This window comes from Podarcis melisellensis (genome assembly GCF_964234715.1).
Source record: "Podarcis melisellensis genome assembly, chromosome: 13".
Lineage (NCBI taxonomy): Eukaryota > Metazoa > Chordata > Lepidosauria > Squamata > Lacertidae > Podarcis > Podarcis melisellensis.
This window is the reverse complement of record NC_138545.1, coordinates 52,043,425-52,066,313: the sequence shown is the minus strand read 5'-3', so window position 1 is coordinate 52,066,313 and position 22,889 is coordinate 52,043,425. Positions and strand designations below refer to the sequence as shown.

General features: G+C 45.4%; 2 protein-coding genes across 10 annotated transcripts in view; one reads left to right on the top strand and one right to left on the bottom strand.

The window, feature by feature from the left end:
• LOC309354160 (zona pellucida-binding protein 2-like) overlaps nucleotides 1-20,733 on the bottom strand; it is a 26,529-nt gene extending 5,796 nt beyond the window's left edge. The window contains exons 1-8 of one of the 9 annotated variants that reach the window (XR_014162175.1): nucleotides 16,701-16,930; nucleotides 16,014-16,190; nucleotides 13,412-13,537; nucleotides 11,157-11,300; nucleotides 7,179-7,397; nucleotides 4,988-5,064; nucleotides 4,340-4,514; nucleotides 3,122-3,283 (exon numbers count right to left, since the gene is read on the bottom strand). Coding sequence is in view for 7 of the 9 variants with exons in the window: in XM_081884121.1 (XP_081740247.1) it covers nucleotides 3,122-3,283; nucleotides 4,340-4,514; nucleotides 5,299-5,375; nucleotides 7,179-7,397; nucleotides 11,157-11,300; nucleotides 13,412-13,537; nucleotides 16,014-16,190; nucleotides 16,701-16,830 (1,210 nt within the window). In the remaining 2 variants the exon portion in view is untranslated. The other 8 variants (XM_081884125.1, XM_081884126.1, XM_081884123.1 and 5 more) reach the window with 8 other exon arrangements.
• The window catches only part of GLIPR2 (GLI pathogenesis related 2), a 21,897-nt gene continuing 17,600 nt past the window's right edge, over nucleotides 18,593-22,889 (top strand). Inside the window, exon 1 of the mRNA XM_081884492.1 lies at nucleotides 18,593-19,328. Coding sequence (XP_081740618.1) covers nucleotides 19,316-19,328 — 13 coding nt within the window. The 5' untranslated portion in view covers nucleotides 18,593-19,315. The remainder of the gene's footprint in view (nucleotides 19,329-22,889) is intronic.

Below are 22,889 nucleotides of genomic sequence, written 5' to 3'. Positions count from 1 at the left end.
CTCCTGGACCCCAAGGAATGAGTTCCCTTGAGGCACAGGTGACTGACCTGGGGAAGCAGAGAGGCAGAGAGACTGCTTGGGGGTGTGGTAGTTGTGTCCCACTTCCGAGACTGCAGCTCCTCTGCTGCCATGGAGACTCCTCTTTCTTTGTGCTAGATCATCTTCGCCATGATGGGCAAGGCTGCAGAGCTCGTGTTGGACCAAATCCCTGCACTTCCACTTCCTCAGGATGCAACAAGTGAAGCTGATCCTCACAAATCAGACTGGATGGTGCCCCAGTTATGGCTGCCATAACTGTGACCCCAAGTTCAGAGCTGTCACAAAGCCACTTTGTCCTCAAAGTGTATTGCAAATTTATCACAGCAGGCTACCAATTCATCAGTTAAGCCTTCCACCCCACTGGATCAACCTTAAGCAGCACTCACGATGGGGCACAACAGTGGCAGCAAAATATGCTTCCTTTGCCACCATTACTGTCAGATGGTAGCCATAATCATGCGCTCTATCCTGTGTTTGGTCCTATTTGCTACAAGACTTCTGCCACTTGCACTCTATTGCTCCAAGCTTCTTGGGAAAAGAAGGGGCTTTCTGAGCTCCCCTTGGCCACAGGGCATTTTCAGGGGCAACCATTCCATAGTGCCATGGGGTGGTGGAGGCACCAAGGCTGGCAGGACAAGGAAGTCCTTGGGGCTCGGGTCAGGAGACCTCAGCACTCCTGTGGAACACAAAGAGGCGCCAGAGGGGCTGGACAACGTCAGATCAGGAAGACAGCATGGAATACCAGGAGCCCAGGAAAGAAGAACTCCACACAGAAGAGGCTAGGACCCTGGAAGAACCTGACTCCCTCACGCCCGAGCCAGGAGGAGGATCAGGAGGGCGGAACAGTTGGGGCAGTGGCTATGAAGGCGTGCAAGATTGAGAGCTCATGACTCACCACCAGCTGAAGTCAACTGAGAGTCAGGCCAACACCAATGAAGCCAAGTCTCAGGTGCTGAGTCTCTGCCCAGCAACTAAGCAGAGAGGGAGCAGGCACTCTGATCTGACAGAGGCAAGAATGATCGAGGGAAGCGAGGAGAGCATTGCCGGAACCGCGGAGGACTGCATGGGTGGAGCCAGGGAGCTGCTGTGACTTTAGATGCAGGAGGCAGCAGAGGCAAGGGAGAACCATTATAATTGTTGTTGCTATTATTATTATTGTATTTTATATTATATATTGTCAGGGGTTCAGGAGCAGAGGCACAGGGGAAAGAGGAAGCGGAGAGCGAAGGAGAACAATCCGAGGGCAGCGTAGGTGAGGATGACAGTGGGGGAAGAGATTCCATGAGCCTGTCCAGTGATTCAGAAGATTCCCAGAAGGGAGCACCGATAGCCAGAGCAAGGGGGGTCCCGGGAGGGACGCACCAGAAGCAAGGGACCAGCGGTGACTCCCAAAGCAGCAGCTGGAGATCGGGACCAGTTTCCCCACCAGAGCGTAGCGGGGGGGAAGAGTCCCATGTGTCAGGACCGGCCTCCCCTCCAGGGGAAAGAGAGGATGAGGCAGGGCTGACCACGCCCCTATCGCTGAGTGAGGGAACAGAGGGGAAGTCAGATCCAGCTAGCCCCCCCCCGAAGGGGGAAGCAGTGACAGAAGCAGTGTAACGGTCAGGAGGAAGGTTGCCAGCTGGGCGCGCGCGCCAAGTTCAAATGCACAGGCGCGCGGGACAGCTGGGAGCGCGGATTGGGAGCCAGGTCCTAAAGCACGCCGGAGGGAGGGGGAAGAATCCGGGGACTCTTCAGCATCAGAAGAGTCCAGAAAGGGCAACACCCCGGCGGGCAGACGGACCCAGAGGAGAAAGGAGCAAAGGAAGAGGTGGAGCAAAGCTAGGGTCTTGAACTGGTGTCTGGGGGGAGGAGATTCAGACGGAGCTTCAGCGGTCTAGGGTTGAGACGTAGAGCTGCGCACCGCGGCTTTGGAATTGAAACTGAACCTTAATAAAGACTTGGGCAGCTCTGACATATATATATGTGTGTGCGCGCGCGCGTGTATACACACAAGTAAATATAATATTTACTTGTACCTTGCCCATCCAACTGGGTTGCTGACACCTAGGAACCACTGGGGTAGAATACCCTAGAGCAGTGTTTCCCAACCTTGGGCCTCCAGCTGTTTTTGAACTACAATTCCCATCATCCCTGACCACTGGTCTTGCTAGCTAGGGATGATGGGAGTTGTAGTCCAAAAACAGCTGGAGGCCCAAGGTTGGGAAACACTGCCCTAGAGCATTCAGAAATCCTTGAGATTCCATAGGCTTCTGGGGACCAGACATTCTAATAGGTTCCCCCACCCGTGTGGGGCCAGTCTGCTACAGCCAGTCAATATTTCTCCAGGGAGTGAACTGTTCACATATTTCCATACAAGAAGTGCCTGATTTTGTGTGCACCAAGAGAAGTTACATGAAAAAATCTGAGCCCCATATAATAGCTGTGCTAGGGGCTTAGCTTGGAACACTTCCAGGACTGTGGGCATATGTTTGTCACCTTTTGTGTGGAAAAAGCTTGTCAGAATTTTGGTGCTTTGGGACGCTTTTTCTTTTGCACATTTCTGGTGTGCTCCCCATGACCCCGTGGACTGGAAAATAAGGCCAAGATATTTGAAAACTTTGACCTATTCGATTGGCTGGTTGTCCATACGCCATTTATGGGCTCTATAGTTTCTTGAGAAAACCATGACTTTGGTTTTCTTGTAATTCATGGCTTCCACTTACAATGGATCCAGGGAAGTTGTCCAAACAAAGTTTTAAGACAATTTTTTTCTGTACCACCCTCTGTCCCAAACACATCATTACGCCTAGAGGCCAATCTCCCCTCAGTAGAATTATGGATCTGGCACAGGTCATTTAACTTCTGGCATCGCCTAAACTCAAATCCCCCTGGTTTAATATTCCTAGTGCAACAAGACTGTCACAAGAGTGCCTGGTCTAAAATTGTCAATCCCCACAACAGTTACTCACTGTGCGTTATAGTAAAGCAAACTGTCTAATTTGCCAATGCCTAAATGTTATCGAGTGTCAGAACAACTTGGCCACAATAAGGAAATTTTGCCCATGGTATGACCACATGCCTGTGCAGATAAGCTACTTACTATGACAACTTCTTCCTGTCTTTGCACCCTCACCATCACTGCTTTGTGTTTTGGGACAATTTTCACATGCTGCTTGACCATAGTTTTCATTGTAGGATCCAGCAGGACACAGAGTGCAAATGGTACCATATTCTGCACTGAATCTACCTGGCGGGCAGGTGACTATCCAAAAATAAAAGACATAGGGGCAACACACACAAAATTACTACGGCTCTCATTCACTTAAATTTATTAGAAATTATTAGCCTGCTTTTGACTTCCATTCATGGCAGGCTGAATGTCCAGCTTCGGACATTACACTGATGTGACTAGACATGCCGCCTGGTGCTCCATGTCACAGTAATTTCAGAAATGGGTTCTTTGCATCTCCCTCTACATAGGGAAATGTACAACCTCATTGGGGAATTTAGCCACACGTATTTGCCCACAGAGACAATTCTGCAAAGACTGAGTACATTAATACCTCTGAGAACGTCTAGCGTCCATTCCAGCGAATGTCCACGGCAAACCCAGAAGTACCGGAACGGGTTACTTCTGGGTTTCCTGCTCACGCATGCGCAGAAGCACCAAATTGCGCTTCGCACATGTACAGAAGCACAAACCACTCCGCGCGCATGCACAGATGCAGTGCTTTGCCCTACATCCTTTTCGGCTAGTGACCAGGGCTCCGGAACGGATCCCGGTTGCAAAACAAGGTACGACTGTAGGTGAGTTACATAAACAAAATCAGCACTCATTTGTTATAAGTAAGCAAAACACTGAGAGCATAGCTCCCAATTTTGCCCATGAAACAGTTTTCCCAAAACCATGCCAGGTGTGAGGCAGGTAGAGATACGGCTGGATCAGCTCCAAGACTGAGTTCCCCACAGGGAACTTGGTCACACAGCCGATCCCTGCAGAAAACAGCCTTGAATTCACTGCCCATCAACAGGCAGTGACATCCAGCCTGCTTCTCAGAGGCCCTGCATGGTGCCTTGAAGTCCTGGTGGCCATAACCTGTTAGGTTAGTGATTGACAGGCGGGCACTAATGTTCATTCTTTCCCCCTTATTGCAATAATGTGTTTTTGTCATAATGATCTCCGTACCCTGAGAAATTTGTTTCCAATTTTAAAAATTAAAAGAAGAAAAATAGGTGAGGGGGAAAATCAGCAAGAAACTACATTTCATGAAAATTAGTCAGCAGTATTTTTTTTAACATACAGACTCTGGAAACTCACCACAACACCCTGGGCACTCTGTGTTATTGCTGAGGGCATTTATGATCTTCCCAAATCCTGGCTTGCAGTGGTCTACTTTAACTGCATTCAGTGTACCATGAAGGTAACTTGAATAATCACTGTGAGAGGAGTTCGCGTTTTCGACTTCAAAGAACTCACTAATCTTGGTATAGGCCTAGGAGTGTGACAGTTAACAAGAGCTGCACATTAACAGAGACCAAACTGTGACCTAGCTAGAATCACGGTGGGCTGTGGATAAAACACAACACAAGTGCCCATCTTGTGCCCAAGACTGAGGGGGCCCGGCGTGTGATGTCACACCCGTGCGCCATGCGCGTGATGGCACATTGTCAGACAGAGTGCGCGTAAGCCTGTCCTGCGCTCCATTCCGCCCTCTTCCGGGTCCAAAAGGACCTGCACATCGGCAGTCATGCGTCAATTGGATGTGTGCAAAATGGCTGCCACCTGTACTGCCAGCCTATGATCAACAGATGAAAGACCCACAATAACACAATTCATTTACACCTCACAAAACATGAGTTCTTTACATGGTTTGGTGTTAGCACTGGAGGACTCTTGTGGCTTTAACAGCTATGTGGCAGGCAGATATTAAACAGTATGGAACGACAGTTATGGGGAAAGCTTCACCTGTTAATATTCTGTCTGTTGGACATCTTATTATTTGTATGTGACCCCTGATTTATTTTTGTAAGCTCCACCACCACCTGCAAAAGAGGGTGCAAGTTTGCATGTGAGATAATATTACGCAAATATTATGCAAATTTGTGCCTTCTTTGGCGACTGCAGCAGAGCTCAATCTACATACAGTATACCAGGTCCCCACAATATTGTTGGCACCCCTGATTTTGCACACTTATAAGTTATTATTTTTGCCATAAGTTCTGCAAAATATCACGGCCATTATTGCACTGTGAACCTTTGGTATAATTTTACTTCACCTCCTTCATGTTGCTGGTGGAATTTTCACATTGAGAACTTCTACAGAGGTCTGCTGTGGTCAGTGCTAAAGGAAAAACTGCAAATTAAGAGAAAGTAAGCAGCAATTTTTCTACTTTAATAAAACTTTTGTGTGATGCAAGTGTTCTTCCAATAGTATCCCCATATGATAAAACCCATGTCTTACAACACGGTGGCTTCACCACATGTAAGAATCTGTCTGCAATGCCAATATTTTATATAGCAGCAACCTTCTTGCACGCTAAAATTTTAAAACTATCATTGCATAATATGACCCCAAAACAAAAAAAATTCCTTCCAGTAGCACCTTAAAGACCAACTAAGTCAGTTCTTGGTATGAGCTTTCGTGTGCATGCACACTTCTTCAGATACACACGATACATGCACACGAAAGCTCATACCAAGAACTGACTTAGTTGGTCTTTAAGGTGCTACTGGAAGGAATTTTTTTTGTTTTGACTATGGCAGACCAACACGGCTACCTATCTGTAACTGGTAATATGACCCCAGTTCTTTAGGTTCATTGTATATAGATCTTGTATCTATCTATTCCAAAATTTTACAACTCATCTTATACCACTTTGTCTCAGGGCAGGATACATAACTCATTTAAAACAATACATGGCATAACATAATGCTCCTTAAACAATAAACACCCAGCAGAAATCTTTAAAAAAAGAAAAAGAAAATTACAGCCTGTATCAGACTGTATTCCCTCACACAAACCTGCTGCTGAGGTATCTGAGGGAAGGCCCATCTCTCAGTCCCACCAGCCTCACAGACACACTTGGTGGGGACGCAGGACAGGGCCTTCTTGGTGGTGGTTGCTCCAGACAACTCTGAAACTCCCTCCCTAGAGAAGCTAGGCTGGCTCCCTCTTTGTTGCTATTCCAACAGGCTTTTGGGAGCTGACTGCTTTTAAAGTAATGATTTGTGTGGTTTTAATAGATTTTAATGCATTATATAGATATATTCTTAATTTTTAATTGTTTTTAATGATTCCCCCCCCCCCTGTTTTAGCTGTTCTTATATTTATCTGTAAGCTGCCCTGAGTCCTTATATCAGGGGAAAAGGAGGAGTGTATACTTTCATTTATATCCCACCTTCCTCCAAGGAGCGCAAGGTGATGCTTGATGTTCTCCTCATCCCCATTTTATCCTCACAACAAACCTGGTTAGACAGATTAAGCTGAGAGACTGCGGCCCAAGGTCACCCATGTGATTTTTGTCCCTGAAGTGGGAATTTGAACCCCACCAAAAGTCCTAGTCCAACACTCTAACCACAACACCATTTATAGAAGGAGAAGGAGGAGGAGGAGGAGGAGGAGGAGGAGGAGGAGGAGGAGGAGGAGGAGGAGGTGGCAGCACACAGTTGGGCACCTGAATTGATGACCTCCTGGTGCCCAAACCGATTGGGTTGGTTGCCAGTTGTCTCACAAAGAGAATGTGCTATAGCTGGCCTGCATTTCCTTTTATTCTATTTCTATTATTTCTGTTTCTATCATTATTAAATACTGCATTTCATCTGAGGATAGCAGGGTGGTTTAGCATATAAAAATACAAAAATACTTACCATAGTAACAAGCAAAAACAAGACCTCCACCCCAGTTTAAAAGGCCATATATTGTTTAATCAGCCAAAGGCCTGTGAGAAGAGGAATATTTTCACCTGGCGCCTAAAGACACTGTATGTAATGGTGGTGCCAAGCAAGCCTCCCTAGAGAGAGCATTCCACGTGTGGGGGGCCACCACAGAAAAGGCCCGTTCTCATGCTGCCACCCTCCAGGCCTCTTGCCTACAGTATTTTCTTGCACACAATGGTCAAAAATAAAATACTGAAGAAGTAGTAAGATTTCACCTTACCTACAAACTGAAAGGTCAGCTTGTGTGTTATCTTCTCCAGTGTGTCTGTAGAAGCATGACACTGTGTACTCCACTGCTTGATCTCACACCCCAGATTGTGGACTAAGCTCTCCAGTTTCTTTAAGAAATGCTTTTCAAATGAAGCAACCGCGTTGGTTTCACAGGTTTGAACCGTGAATTCAGAGGACAGGCGGAGACTCTTCTCTGGCATATGATACACTAAGAAAAGGAAAATATTCTCTCTTAACATGGTACAGGAATTACCCAACACCAGGACTAATGCATTCCTAAGCATAATATTTTATTGGTTTCTTTTTAGACATACCTACAGCCTGCCCTTACCAAACGGACACAAAATATTGCAATTAGAACAGGTGCAATGCACATAAAAATCATAAAATCAAAAACTGAGCAAAATTAAAACACTAGCACTGAACTGCAATACAGAAGAAAAGCCAAAGATATAAAGAGGTTGTGTCCTGAACAATCATTGCGAAGTATACAGTGGTACCTCTGGATACGAATGGGATCCATTCTGGAGCCCCATTCGCATCCTGAAGTAAATGTAAGACGTGTCTGTGTGTCTGCGTGTGCGCAGGTCGCATTTTGCTGCTTCTGCACATGTGCGTGACGTCATTTTGAGTGCGCATGCATGAGCGGCGAAACCCAGAAGTAACGCGCTCCGTTACTTCTGGGTTGTTGTGGAGCATAACTTGAAAACGCTCAACCTGAAGCATATTTAACCCGAGGTATGACTGTATTATGACTGTGCAAGATGAATCCCAGACATGGGTGTATATTTTACTGTGTCTAGCTTCTGACAATTTGGTTGCAATATTTATTTTCTGGGATATTAATGACCCTCATGACCTAATGCCTATGGAAATATTTTTTTCTATAATGGCATGAAAAAGAGCCCTCTGCTCCTTCCTCCATTCAGATCCAGTTCTAGAAACCTCTGTCCAACCGAAAATGAACATTGGTTCCTTTCTACAAACTTTGCCTAAAATTGCCATTGACTGCATGGGCTCCATTTCAATCATTAACACATTCCTGGTTGGAGCACTTATGGGTATAAGAAGCAAGTCATCTTCTGTCAACTGAAGATACTTCATGCATCTGACGAAGAAGCGGACACGGAGCAATGGATCCAAACTACAAGAAAGAAGATTCCACCTAAACATTAGGAAGAACTTCCTGACAGTAAGAGCTGTTTGACAGTGGAATTTGCTGCCAAGGAGTGTGGTGGAGTCTCCTTCTTTGGAGGTCTTTAAGCAGAGGCTTGACAACCATATGTCAGGAGTGCTCTGATGGTGTTTCCTGCTTGGCAGGGGGTTGGACTCGATGGCCCTTGGGGTCTCTTCCAACTCTATGATTCTATGATTCTATGATTCCAAGTGTGACCTCAAGTCCACAAAAACTGTAGCCATAAAACACAGCTATTAGTCCTTATGGTGCCACAAGGTTCTCTTGTTCTTGTTGCCCCAGACAGAAACATTGTGCTTATAGTGTAAGTTCAGTTTCTTCCATAGATTCAGATTATCTCACAGTGAATTATGCCTTTCCATTGCTTTAGAGGCACAATTATGCAATAACTGTCATGTATTCTACTCATATTGATCCAGCGCAGAACTCCAGTGCATAGTTAGCAGAGCAAAAACTCAAACATGTTGCAGGATTCCCCCCCAAAATAAGACCAGCAGAGATTTAATGCTACTGAAGGCAAATGAGCATAATGGTCACAAATCCAAAAGATTCAGGATTGGCCCTGTCCATAAGAAATCCAGCTGCAGCAGACTCAACTTAAACTTACAATAACTTATAATAAGACTAAATGCTAACACTAAGCATACTATGTACAGAACACTGAACCAGAAGGAAAAGAGACAGAGAGTGAAATCCAGGCTCCTTCTGGCCTCACTCTTACAGTCAGCATGACCTCGGCAGAAGAGGCTATAATGTGGTTGAATGTTCCTTTTTACTCTTTCATTCCTTGCTTGTTTCTAATTGTTTCCAAATGTATTTTGGTGTTGCCTTGTCTATTTATTAAAATATTTTTCAGATGTCCTTCATCCTTACGAATATCCTTGTTGTTGTAAGGGTGGAACTGGGTAATCTCCATTCACTGAAAAGAATGAACAGTGAATGGACAAGCCAATATTCCTTTGTTCTTCACTTATGCACTTGGTGGTGCAGCCACCGCATAAAGACAACATCTGTATGCAGTATAGTGCTAAAGAGAAGAGACACGTGTCCAACAGGTGTCTAAACAAGAAACACTGCTTCTGCGGATAGCAGAAGATACCAAGAGCTGAAAATATGCTAGGGAGAGGTGTGTGTGCATGCACATTATTTTCACATGCAGCCAAAATGCCCTTGAATCTTCCCCCATTCCCATTCCGTTTACCATCCATCCTCAAGGCTCTGCCCCTACTGAGAATACGCCATAGTTCTTTGTAGCGCTTAGACTTTGCACAAACGAAGGCAACCTAGTCAGATGGGCGGCATACAAATAATGCAATTGTTTTAATTTTTAAAATATATTTATTGGTCTTTATGGGGGAAAGTGCTGGTGTTAGAATCATCTCTTGATATTATTGTAAGTGAAGACACGTAATAAACTTGCTGGTATGACCTAAATGAATGAAGAACATAGCCAGAGATCTGTGAAAGCCACCTTGCTTGCTGCTTCCCTATCAGTACAGGTACTCCAGCCACGGCAATTACTCCACCAGGTTTCAGTCACTTCTAGAAAACTGAGGACAGGGACCCCCCTGTTGTGTGCCAATTATTCTAGTTCCTCCCAAGTTTATCAGTCAAAATTAATTTGCTGAATTTACACACAGCTGCAGAGTAGGAGTTGCTAAATGTTAAGGCTGTTGTGCTTTTCAGAACAGTTAGTATGTTAAATAATTCTTCTCCCTCTACTCAGTTTTAATTTAGAACTTCTGTTCTACTCTTAGGAAATGACACCTCAGAATAAGTTTTCCCCCAACCGTACCCAACTCCCTAACCTCTGCTATAGCATCCCTGATGAGTGACTGGTCACCTGCAGCTTACAAACCTCTAACGAAGAAAAGTCCATTACTTTTCAAGGAAGTCTGCTTGGCCACTGAACAGACACAAATCCTGGGGCTTTAGGGTGAAGGACGGGTTATAAATTAAATTATTTCTAATAACAACAAGAAGAGGAATTTGCCCATCTCCTGTTCCCAATATGTCACTAGTTCTCAATTATTTCTAAAACTATATGTAGATAGAGGCTCCAAGATGGAGCTCATCTGCCCTTGGAGATGTTGTATCTTGTTTTCTAAGCACGGCAGTGCAAATGTACTCATTTGCAATTGTTTTGGTATGTGGTTTTGCACCATTATTGCACTCAACTAATAAGACCCTGATGTTGGGAAAGATGGAGGGCACAAGGAGAAGGGGACGGCAGAGGATGAGATGGCTGGACAGTGTTCTCGAAGCTACCAGCATGAGGGAGGCAGTGGAAGACAGGAGTGCCTGGCATGCTCTGGTCCAGGGGGTCACAAAGAGTCAGACACAACTAAACGACTAAACAACAACAACAAGAAGAAGACACAATGCAGCCACAGAGTAAGACAATGCATTTCCACCAGGTGGCACCCTAGCTTAATTTTATTGTCCTTCTTCAGTGTTTGCCCACCCCTTGCCCTGCCCCAGGTACCTGAACTGCATGGGCTTACACTGAAGAAACTTCCAGAATGCCTGGGCAGAGTCCAAATATTTCCTGACTATTTCTCAAGCTGATGGTGCTAGCTGACACTTAACCAAGAAATTAGTAAGGCCCAATACATTTTTGTGGTTTTCAAGATACTATTTTCAAATCACTTTTCAAATCACTCTTTTCAATAGTATTTAAGGGTTCTAGATTTCCATGCTTTCCTGAGTATTTTACAAATTAATACCATGGATGCAAAACAACAAAATTAAAATTACTAAAACCTTACTTACCATAAACCATGAAATGGATTTCAGTAGTCATTGGTTCAGCATTGTATATATAATTCACTTTGCAAGTGTAACCTCCAGAGTCACTGCCTTTAATATTATAAATCTGCAAGCTACCATCATCCGTTAAAAGAAACCTCTGTGATTCTGCAAATAACAACACATTACCCAAAATATCAGAAATGGGATGCTCAATGCCAATGTCAATTAACTAATAATAAATCATTACGATGGACTTCTGTCAAGGCAAGATGGCGGGCGCCATGGCTGCATAGAGCTCTTGAGGACTGCCAGCACCAACTGGGCTGCCTGGGTGGTCCCTGAGCCACCAAAACCGCCACAACTGGGGGGGATCCAGGGGCACTTGGCGCAACAGCCAGGGAAGCTGCTCAGAGCCCCCAGCCCCCCTAGCGGGAGCACCTTACCAATGGAGCTCCATGGTCTGAAGGCCTCTAGAGCCAGGCAGAAAACAAAACAAAGAGCAAAAGGAGACCCCCCCCAGGGGGCAAAGGAAGGGGGTGTAGTGGGGGTGGGTCACCCTGGGTGTCACCTCTGAGGAGGGTGACAAAATGCTGGGTGGCACTCACTGTGGGGCCTGCAGCACACCCGAGCCACGCGTCTCTCCTGGGAGTGACACGGTGGATTGGGCACCCAGGCTCCATGCTGCCCCAAATGGTCCGCCCGCTGCCTCCCCCCCCAGCTGTAGGGTGGCTGAGTGGGAGGAGGCAGGCAGACTCCTCAGAGGCCCCACGGAGCATCCTGCCCCAGTTCACCCCGCCATGAGGGCGGCTGGCTCACTCTCATCATGGATGCTTTGCTCTCAGAAGAGACAAAAGACAAAGAATGGACAAAACCATAACTACATTTCTTGGTGGAACTGATTAGGGCCTCCTAAACTCTATCCTAAAGTGCTGTTTCTGGAAGGGTTCCTGAATATTAACCCGGGGCGGGCACAAGGGTGAACAAAGGCGTCGTGACACCCAGGGAGGGGCGTTGCTATGTAGGGCGCATGTGCCGTATGTAGCGCTGCTGCACATACACTGTACATAGTGCTTTGCTGGCACCGCCGCTCCAGTGCCGTATGGATGGTTCCGGGATCCCTCCAATTGCCACTACAGCAGAGAACAGAGGATCCTCTACATGCGTCTGTAGCAGCGACAGAGGGATCCCACCGTACTCGAGCAGCGCAGGAGGCAAACCGCTATGTAAAGCACATGTGCGGTGTTATTACGTACAGTGCATGTGCACATGTGCTGTACATAGTGGTTTGCCGCCGGTGCTGCTTGCGGCTGCAGCCACGAACGGAGAACCCTCCACATGCGGCTGTGGTGGCGCAATGGCTGTTCATGCCACTGCAAGCCGCCGTGAGGTACCTTCTTGTCACCCCCCAGACATGGCACCTGGGGCGCACCGCTCCCCCCCCCGTTGTGATGCCACTGGGTGGGCAGGACCATGAGGCAAATCGAGGCAGGCGCCTGAGGTGGCGTAATCCAAGGAGGGCCCTCTGCCGCCAGAGAAGGGGGGAGAAGCCACGCAACGCCGCCTAATGAGGCTATGGCGGGGATTGCAAGGGGCGGCAGGTGCACAGGGTGGCACTCTCCTCTTCTCCCTCAGGTGGCAAAACAGGACGGGCTGTCCCAAGGTGGGATGGAAGGACAAAGGGTCCCAAAGCCCTGCCTAGGCTTTCTCTTCGAAGGAAGGAATTGCATGAGGGGAGACCCCTCAAGGAACACGCAGTGGCTGCTCAGAATTTCAGCTGTGGTGCCAATACAGGATCACAGCTCACCAGTGTTTCCTCAGTGAAGTGCTCTTAGGACTGTCTGTGCTTATCAGAGCGGCAGAGAAATACATATACAGTGGTACCTCGCAAGACGAAATTAATTCGTTCCGCGAGCTTTTTCGTCTTGCGAAGCACGGATTCCCATAGGAATGCATTGAAACCAAATTCCCATAGGAATGCATTGAAACTTGCAAGACGTTTTCGTCTTGCGAAGCAAGCCCATAAGGAAATTCGTCTTGCGAAGCAACTCAAAAAACGAAAAACTCTTTCGTCTTGCGAGTTTTTCGTCTTGCGAGGCATTCGTCTTGTGAGGTACCACTGTATCAGAGTTAAATTTTTTTTTAAAAAAAATATGCAGCATGATCCTAAGCACGTTTACTCCGAAATGACCCTCAGAATTGAAGTGGGTTTACTCTTTAGAAACTGTGCTAAGGACTGTAGTCTTAAGTTATGCACAATTAAACTATACTGTATTTACCTCTAGTAATTTGTCCTCGGGGACCAGACCATACGTATTTGGGATCAACGATTCCCTCAACTAACAGCTTTTCAGTCAAACAATTTAGAATTAAACTGTTTGAATAAATAAGAATGTACGCTGGAACTGAAGTAGGGGAAAAAATCGAGTTAGAATGAAATATAGTAATACATAAAACTTAATATTAAAAATACATTGCATTCCACACAGCCTTGATGCGTAATACCTACTTAGCCTACTGCAATAAAAGTGCTTGACTCTTCCCTAAGAAGTCAATGAGAAAACTGAATTTAAAAATAGTGAATGACTGGTGAATGGGCACATTGCATGTTACATGCAAATATATGTATGGCAGCATTCACTTGGGAGAGGGCAGCTGTAAACAGAGAAACAGAAATAGAGGCACAACATTTTCCTTATCTTCCATTTTGCAGCAGTAGATGCCCTCCACCAATTTTTCTGCCCATAAATTTACAGGCCTGCGTCTGAAGCCCAACTGAGGAAAATATGCTCAGAATGGGAAAGATGGGGAGCAAGAAACAGTGAGATGGGAAAGCATTAAGCCCCCCTCTCCCCCTTCTGCAATCTCAATCACCCCCTCCTGAATCATTGTCTAGGTTCTAAAAGGTCTGGTTTGCTACTTTTTTGCATCAATACAGTGGTACCTCAGGTTACATACACTTCAGGTTACAGACTCTGCTAACCCAGAAATAGTACCTTGGGTTAAGAACTTTGCTTCAGGATGAGAACAGAAATCGTACTCTGGCGGTGCGGCAGCAACTTGAGGCCCCATTAGCTAAAGTGGTGCTTCAGGTTAAGAACAGTTTCAGGTTAAGAATGGACCTCCGGAACGAATTAAGTACTTAACCCGAGGTACCACTGTATGTAGTTAATGGTCTTTTTGCTGACCTTCTCAAATTGTAGCCCTTGAGCATTTTAAAAAAAGGCTTTTTAAACTGTTGTGTTAAAACCACAACAATTATATGACGTGACAACAACTGGGCCTGCAGTTTGAAAACCAGTAAGTAAAAGTCACAATTAGCATGGATACATCAGAGCCATCTAGATGACCTGCTTATTCAGCATTCATCCTGCCTTGCTCACACAGTGTCTGGACTACGTCCAGTCTTTGTTCCAATTTATTGGGTAGAACAAGGATTAGTCTTGCATTCATCCTGATTTGTCTGTGAGATGTTCACACGTCTTCCTGTTAATCCCTCACTTTCCAATGCATTTCCCCCATCTCTTGCCAGATTGCAAACTGTCCATTTTTTAAGAAGTGGGTTTATTGTGCAGGTGCAACAGAGGAATTTAATGCTCTTTAACTGTGCAAATCTGAAGTTCTACTACGTCATTGAATTCCTCCTGCAAAATACTGGCAGTGCAGTCCTACACAGAAAATTAAGTGCAGTCATTTCAGTTACCTTAGATCCTGAGTGCTTATTGTTAGACTGCAGATGATTTATTAACAATATGTGTAAACCACTTAACAGCCAAAAATCTGGAAGCAGCGCATAAGAAAATAAAAGGCAATGCAATGCCAAAAACCAAAATAAAAACAGTGTAAGATGCAGTTCAAACTTAATAATGACCTATAAGATATAATCAAATGATCAAGCAGAAGTACCTTAAAACAAAGAACTTTACTAAAACAAGCTTTGGCATCCAACTCGAAACTCTCTATCTCCTTCCTGCTCTTTTTTTTTTTAAATATTTTTTATTAAGGATTTTCTTGTTTTACAGAAGTGTAGTGCCTCGTATTTTTTTTTTCTTCTTCTTCCACGTAGCATTTTTACAAATCTGTTTCATTTGTTGAGGCATTAGGGGGAGAAGAAAAAAGAAAGAAAAAAGAAAGGGGGTGGAGAGAGGGAAGATGGATGGGGGTGGGGTCGGGTGGCGGTGTTTCTATTATGTTTAATGTATGTAGAGTTTGGTGTCAGCGTTGCCTGTGTTGTTCACTTGTGTTCCTTTGGTGGTGAGAGAGGTTGGGGTTGGCCTAGGGTGTGATTGTTTGCTTGTGATTGGCTGTGGTGATCTTTGTTTTCGTGTGTGAGTGAGGTGGGTGGGTGTTTTGGATCAGCTTAGCCATATTGATTTGTATGCTGTTGGTGGATTATTGTCATTGTCCTGTTGGGCTGTGTATGTGATAAAGGGGAGCCATACCGGGGTGAAGGCGTCTTCTTCTGTTTGTCCCCGTGTCAGTTTCAGTTTATTAGTTAATTTTTCTAGTAGGGCTGTTTCCCATACTATTTGGAACCATTGGTCCATGCTTACTCCTGACAGGTCTCTCCAGTGTCTGGTTATGATGTTTCTGGCTGCTCTATCTGTTTGTACTGAGTCACTTCCTGGTAACTGTGCCACTAAGTTTCACTCCCTGACTCCTGTCCTAATCCTTTTACTTGGTTCCACATACACTGATACAAACAGCTACTCTAGAACACCCAAAAAGTTCCTAACTTGGGGTTTTTAAACAGTGATCTTTACAGTTACAGCTATTGAGTTGGAAGTAACGAGAGACATGCAATAGAACAAAATTGCAGTAGGCTCAAAGTGCTTAATCCACTGTCTGAAATCAACAGGTGTAAGCAGCGATTTCAGTTACCAGTTCTTTCTTCTGCTCCAGTTATCTGGTTATCTGAAGCTGAGAGGTCTTCTGGGACATATGAAGTGTTATCATACTCAGTCTCTGACTCTGCTGGTGTATCTCTGGTTTCCCTCTTCAAGTGCACCGTCCTTTTTCTTAACAGACACATTTTATTCACAAAACATGGATTTCCAGCTAGAGCAACATCGACAAAAAAAGAAAGGAAGGGGGGGAAAGCCCATCAAAACAAAACCTAGAGAATATTCAACAATTTATATTAAATTAATTAGTGATTTGCATCTATTTAATTTTATGCTTATCTGGCTACATGGAGTTTTGCAAGTGTGCAGTTTGCAACAACTATAAATGCCTATTCCCAGCATAACACCATTGCCATTCTCCTTAAGGCTGTTGAATCCCTTTTGCTCCCCAGCCAAGCTCTTCCTTATTTAATGCGGTTTTCACAATCCTTCCTGCACCAACCATAAGCATGGTTCACCAGTATTTGGATCCAGCTTCAAACCATGGTTTCAAATCCTAGTTGCAGTGAGGCAACCTGCTCAGGCAGCAGGATCCACAGGGGAAGCAGATCCTGATGTAGATCTTTATTCAGGGCTGGTCTACCCATGAAGCGAGGTGAGGGATACCCAGCGGATGGCAAGGGATTCAACCCTCTCACTCTTCCTCCGGTCTTCTGTCACTTACAGGCAGCCCCTGAGAAAAGGAGGGGGAGCAACAACAACAGAAACACGAAAGCAAGCTTCAGCAGGCGAAGCCGACGCCGTGGAAGGCTTCTTCTTGCCACCATGGCCTTCGTTCTCTCCTTTTCACACATGGGAGGCAACCCTCCACCCAAACAAGCAGCTCAGGCAAGGTGAAGCAAGCGAGGCACTGAGATGAGAGACTCAGACATGCAGGATGTTCACGGTCCTTGAAGTCACCTGTGTGGGCCAGAACATTCCAGGCTGGGAACAGTGACAGTTGGGAAACGGCAGTTGGGCACTGTGGGAGTGAGACCACAGGTCTTCCTTTCTTCATGCCCTCCAAACTGCATTACAAACAGGTATTGGTTAGGTAACAGGATGACCCTTAAAAAGCAGAGACATCACCTTGCCAACAAAGGTCCATATAGTTAAAGCTCTGGTTTTCCCAGTAGTGATGTATGGAAGTGAGAGCTGGACCATAAAGAAGGCTGATCGCCGAAGAATTGATGCTTTTGAATTATGGTGCTGGAGGAGACTCTTGAGAGTCCCATGGACTGCAAGAAGATCAAACCTATCCATTCTTAAGGAAGTCAGCCCTGAGTGCTCACTGGAAGGACAGATCCTGAAGCTGAGGCTCCAATACTTTGGCCACCTCATGAATCGAGAAGACTCCCTGGAAAAGACCCTGATGTTGGGAAAGATGGAGGGCACAAGGAGAAGGGGATGACAGAGGACGAGATGGTGGGACAGTGTTCTTGAAGCTACCAGCATGAGTTTGACCAAACTGTGGGAGGCAGTGGAAGACAGGAGTGCCTGGCGTGCTCTGGTCCAGGGGGTCACGAAGAGTCGGACACGACTAAATGACTAAACAACAACAACAACAGGATGAAGCTTCCAAGGGCTGTCTGTCTCCACCTATCAGGTGCAAAGGATAGAGAGCCATGTTTTCACCACATCTACTGGTGTGGGTCCTGCCTCGAGAGCAGGGATCTTGGGGAATCTCTGGCCTTCAGGCCTGACACAAGCTCCAATTTGGCCCACGAGGCATGACTTAGTTGAGCTTTTTCTAGCAAATTCAGCTCTATGCACTTCATTCATTAAACTATACATTGTTAGGTTTGCTGCAAAAACTCCCACAGTTTTGAGGTTGGTTTTGGGCATTTTCATTTCTTTCTCTCTTCTTCAGGAAATACTTCATCATGGGATTCAAGTTATGGCACTTCCTCCCCTGAAAGTAAGACTCCGGAGTGTGCTCCCAATTCTTTCCTTTGAAGTTGATTGACCAGATCTCATGTGATTGGCGCCAGCTGATGGAAAGGTGGACAGTCACCTCCACTTGTCAAAATGATTGGGATAGCTCAGCCTCTGCCTTGGCAGTTGACATTTTTTAAGTATAGCCTAGCCTCCAAAACTATATCTGTCTCAGTTCTTAAACTAGGAAAAACATTTTTTCCCCAATAGTGGATTTTCTCCAGAAAAGGAAGGGGGCTGGGGGTGGGCAGGCACTTTTGATGCTAAGAATGCAATTTGTCCACTGCAAAAACCATGCATCCATGAGGAGTAGTGACTCTACAATTGATAACCACCTAGAAGCAAGTCTGCTCCATCTTCTGCATGACTGCCTCCAGTGAAGGCTGCTATCATGTCTTTCCTTAATCTTCCCCTGGTGGTGCACACCCAGTTCTTCTAAGTGTCCCTCATAACTTGTTTCCAGACATTCTCCAGGTGCATCAGGCCTTGTGTCAGAATCCAGGCTGGTACATGGGAATGCCAGGGTTAACCAAGACTGAATGTTGGTGGCTGGATGCTTATTCTATTACTTTCACTTTTAAAACGTGTTCCCCTTTTCTACAGTAAAACGCTGCTTATTCCCAAGTAAATGCATTTAGCATCAGGGCAATTGTTTTATTTTGCGTCAGTTTCATTCCCATAGTCACGATGGTTGCAATGATTTAAGTGAATTTGAAATGCGAAGCTGCACATGCTCAGAATATTTTCTTCTTTAAATCTGCGTTGTCACACTGCCTTTTGTCTGCTTTTGCTCTAGCGTATCGGGAATCTGGAAACTGCTGTAAAGCATGGATGGGGAGAAGATAAACAACTATTGTGTGCTTTGCAACTGAAGCACCACACACCACTACCCAAAGTTGGGGTGGGGGCATAAAAGGATTAAGTCTAAAATTACATAGCGGCCCCACAATCTGTGCATCTTGCTGCAATCTTCAACAGCTGCTATTCAAAGCATGTAGAATGTTTTCAATTACTTTTCACACTCCCCACCCACCCAAAATGAGTGGAGCCTAACTTTTCTGTTACTTGCCTAAACTGGTATGCAAAATCATATCCAGTAGTGTTTTCCTGCGTTGCTGAGTATTCTAGAAGATAAATAATCCCTCCCTGACCACAGAGAAGCATCTCCTCGAGAAAGGAACAAATGGCCTTATTCCTTATAAGGCATCACCCGGCAGCTTGAGCCCTGTGAATGGGCAATTGCTCTCTGATTGTTCGCAGCCTCTTGCTTCACGCAGCAGCTCAGAGCAGCGCCAGGAAGCTGCAGGCGGCGGGCAGATAAAGCCAGAGGAGCCGATTCTGCAGCTCAGCATCCAGGACGGGACTATGGGCAAGTCAGGTGGGTGGACGAGTCTGGACGAAGCTCGCAGCTTTCCATGCCGATGAACGCGCACCCCCCCCTCTAAAACCTTACCCCTTGCTTCGATGTGCATAGATCTTAATGGCTCTTTAGCCGAGCTTCATCCAGTAGCCCGGAAGGGTTTTTTCTGTGTGCAGAAGAAACCCGGAACTCGCTGCATAGGATGCGCATTGGGTTTGCCGTGACGTGGATTTCGGTGCAATATGCTTGCTAGAAACTGTTCGGCAGTTGTCGCTTGCAGCAATGGCCGTGGGGAGAGTCCGTTAGCTTTCAAGCCGCGCTTTGCGTTTCCTCGGAGGATGTGATTAAGAGCGGGCAGGAAGGAAGCCGCGAGCAGCGCAAACCTATTTGGCAAGAATTCAAAATAGCTCCCCATATATGTTGGCCCTTGGCCTGCACAGCTGCACTGCCTAAGGCGAGAGGGAGCAACTTTCCTCTCCTGCTGCTCATGCAAGAGGATTTTGGCATCCCAACCAGCTGTGGCGCTTCTGTGTTCTAGGGTTCCCATTTGGAACCGATGCACTCAAGTTTCTGCAAGGAAGGAGGCTCTGGAATCAGACTGCTGTTCTAGAAGCTGCTCTGGAGCAAGGAACGTTGTTTTCTGGAGCAGCAGCATCATTCGGCATCAGAAGCACGGGGGTCTGTGCAAGGCGGAGGGAGGAGACGGGGATGCAAGTCCCACGGGGGCCCTTCTCATTCCTGACAACTTCAAAAGCTGTAAAACAAGCAGGAATGTAACAGCTGCTGCTTTTCTTCAGCCAACAGATGCTGTGATGGCAAAAGCTGTATCTTTTACATGTCTACTAGCCTTACAGCTTTTAAATGCAAAACTCTGCAACTGTTATGTCTGGCAGCACCAAAGAACTAGGCCCCTTTGGCAGGCAGCTATGTTCACAACACAGCAGCCTTGCAGCTCTGCAAGTCGGTGGGAAAGTCCAGAATGGAGAAGGATATACACTGTGTGTGTGTGTGTGTGTGTGTGTGTGTACACCAGGAGTATGAAACCTGTGGCCCTCCAGATGTTGGACTCACCACTACCATCAGTCCCAGCCAGCAAGGCTCAGTAGTCACAAACAATTGGAGCCACAGTGGAACTGCCTCAGGAGGCTTCCGCATGTCTGTTTTAAGCAGATAGCTTTCCTTGGTCTTCTGTGCCAGAGGTGACATCTGTCTACCTGTTAGCAGTAACACTTTGGACTGGAGCCCAGGACAGTGGCTGAAGGAACACAGCTTGACTTTCTCAGCCGATGCAAGGAGGGTCCCTTGGCCATTCGCCACAAAGTTTGATAGGAGTCAAACACACTGAATCCCTGAATGCCATCATTCAGGCGACCAAATCACCAAGACCGGTGCTCCTCTGAGTCCTCCTGACAATACCTCTTTCTCCCATTGTTTTTACTTGTGGAGAAAGGGTGTGTGTGTTTTCGTTGTGCCATAAATAGCAACAGGGGTGGTAATCACTAGCTGCATGTTGTAACTTCTGATTGTGTACAAGGCCTGGGTGTGGGTGTATTTAAACTGCACTATCAGAGAAGTCCATCTGGTTTTACCCAGATGTAGGCAAGGCTAGAAGTCATGCAGCCTGCTTTTAACTGCAGCATCCAGCCAACAGATTTCTGTGTTTAATGCTATGAGTTTTTCCAAGCCTGATAATTTCAGGGTGCACACAGATGTACCTAAAAACCAAGTGCCAATGTTCTTTGTGAAGTTGATGTGCAGAGTGTTGAATACATGGGTGGCTTTGATGTCACAATCTTATTGTCGCTGTTCCATTGAACAGTTTTGCAATGAGAAAAAGCGGATTTGTTTTTTTTAAAGGTGCAATCAAAACATTTAATCAGAAAAGGGTATTCTCTGTTATAGAATGCTTTTTCCCTGGGTGGTGCTCATCAGGTGCAGAGAGTCTTTTGTTTTTCTGAGCCAGGCACAAGCCCCTCAATAGTTTTAATTTGGAAATTATGGGTAGTATTGAAACAAATGATCATTATGGACCTACATTATGCCCATTATTTTCAATAGGTCTACTCTGAGTAAAACATAGCTTATTGACACCTCTGGTCTGTGTTATGGTGTGATGCTTCTGTTAAAAATTTCTGTTATTTTTCTCTTGATTTAGAAGAGGTTTAATAAAACTTGCAAGCCACCTTTGACAGTAGTTTGAACTAAAAATTTGATTTAAGTATTAAATATTTGAAATGGGCAAACGTGAAATTGGTGCTTAAGCGTTGGAGTGGAGGATCTGGAAGCCTGCCTGAAATATGATATAGAGCAGAGCTTGTGTGTTAAAATTGGATGACAGATCCATGTGTGCATTTGTATTAGACAGTTTCTAAATCCTCTGAAATTAGCATGTGTTAAGAGCTAATTAAGGCAAACTGGTGCTTCCTGTGGTATACAGTATTAAAAGCTAATGCACTCTGGACTAATCCCCCTTTGAGGTGGCAGCCTGGTGGTAATGGGTCATTAGTAAAACACAGAATCAAATAGGCTTTTGATGACTGAGGGTTACAGTACCTTGTTAGACAAACAGCATATTTCTCCACACAAGTAAGTCCTGTTTTGTTCAATGGAGTTTATTATCAGGAAGAGATTTTATTATTTTATTGAATTTTATACAATTTTAGAAAGCTAAAAACAATAAGGCATAATAACAGCAAAGGAACATCCTATATTCCCTGCCCTCTCATCTCCCTCAGGAAATAATTTTAGACTTCTTCCAATATGCAAAATTCTCTTAATATCTGATAAGTACCCCTTGAGGGTTCAGACAGTCAATACATGCAAAAATATCTAAGAAAACCCAGCCATCTTGCTCATTCCTCTACAACAGAGGAGGAAACCTCTCTGGGAGCCAGATATTGCTGGACTCTCATCAACTCCAGCTCCCTTTCTGTTGCCCACGCTGGCTTGGCCTGATGGCTGGGTCCAGGAACATCTGGAAAATCCATGTTGTTCTCCACTCCTGCTATAAAAGAAACTTGGAAAGGGGTGGTTTGCAGTGGGAGGTCAGGAGGAGAGGGAGTTGCTTCAACCTTTTTTAACCCACCACCTGATTTGTATAATTAGGAAACAATCTGCATATGCAGTTTAGGCCACCCAGATTTCAGGGACTAGAATATCTAAGTATGCATCTGTCAGGTTATCATTTTAGCAATATACCATGCACACAATAGAAGAAAACCATAAGAAACAAACATATCAGTGTCCTAAGACCACTGAGCTATAACAGCCCTTGAGCAACAAGAGAGCATTTCCTGAAAGCATTTCCTGTTTAGAATGGTAAACAGGCTGCTACAATATTGAAAACATCCTTATAAATATGCTGGCAAATCAATTTTTTTCATTCCGCCGATAAGGAATGACTGTTTGCAAGGTGGACATTTAATAGCTTGAAGTAGGAGGTGGGGATTTACCCCTGTATAGGTGAATCTGTTCAACAGCAATGAACCTTAAATCCTCAGGTGTATTCTTACCTTCCAGGAAGTGAAATGTTAATGGAGCCACAAATGGTTTTGTTACAATCTTACTTCTGTGCTCACT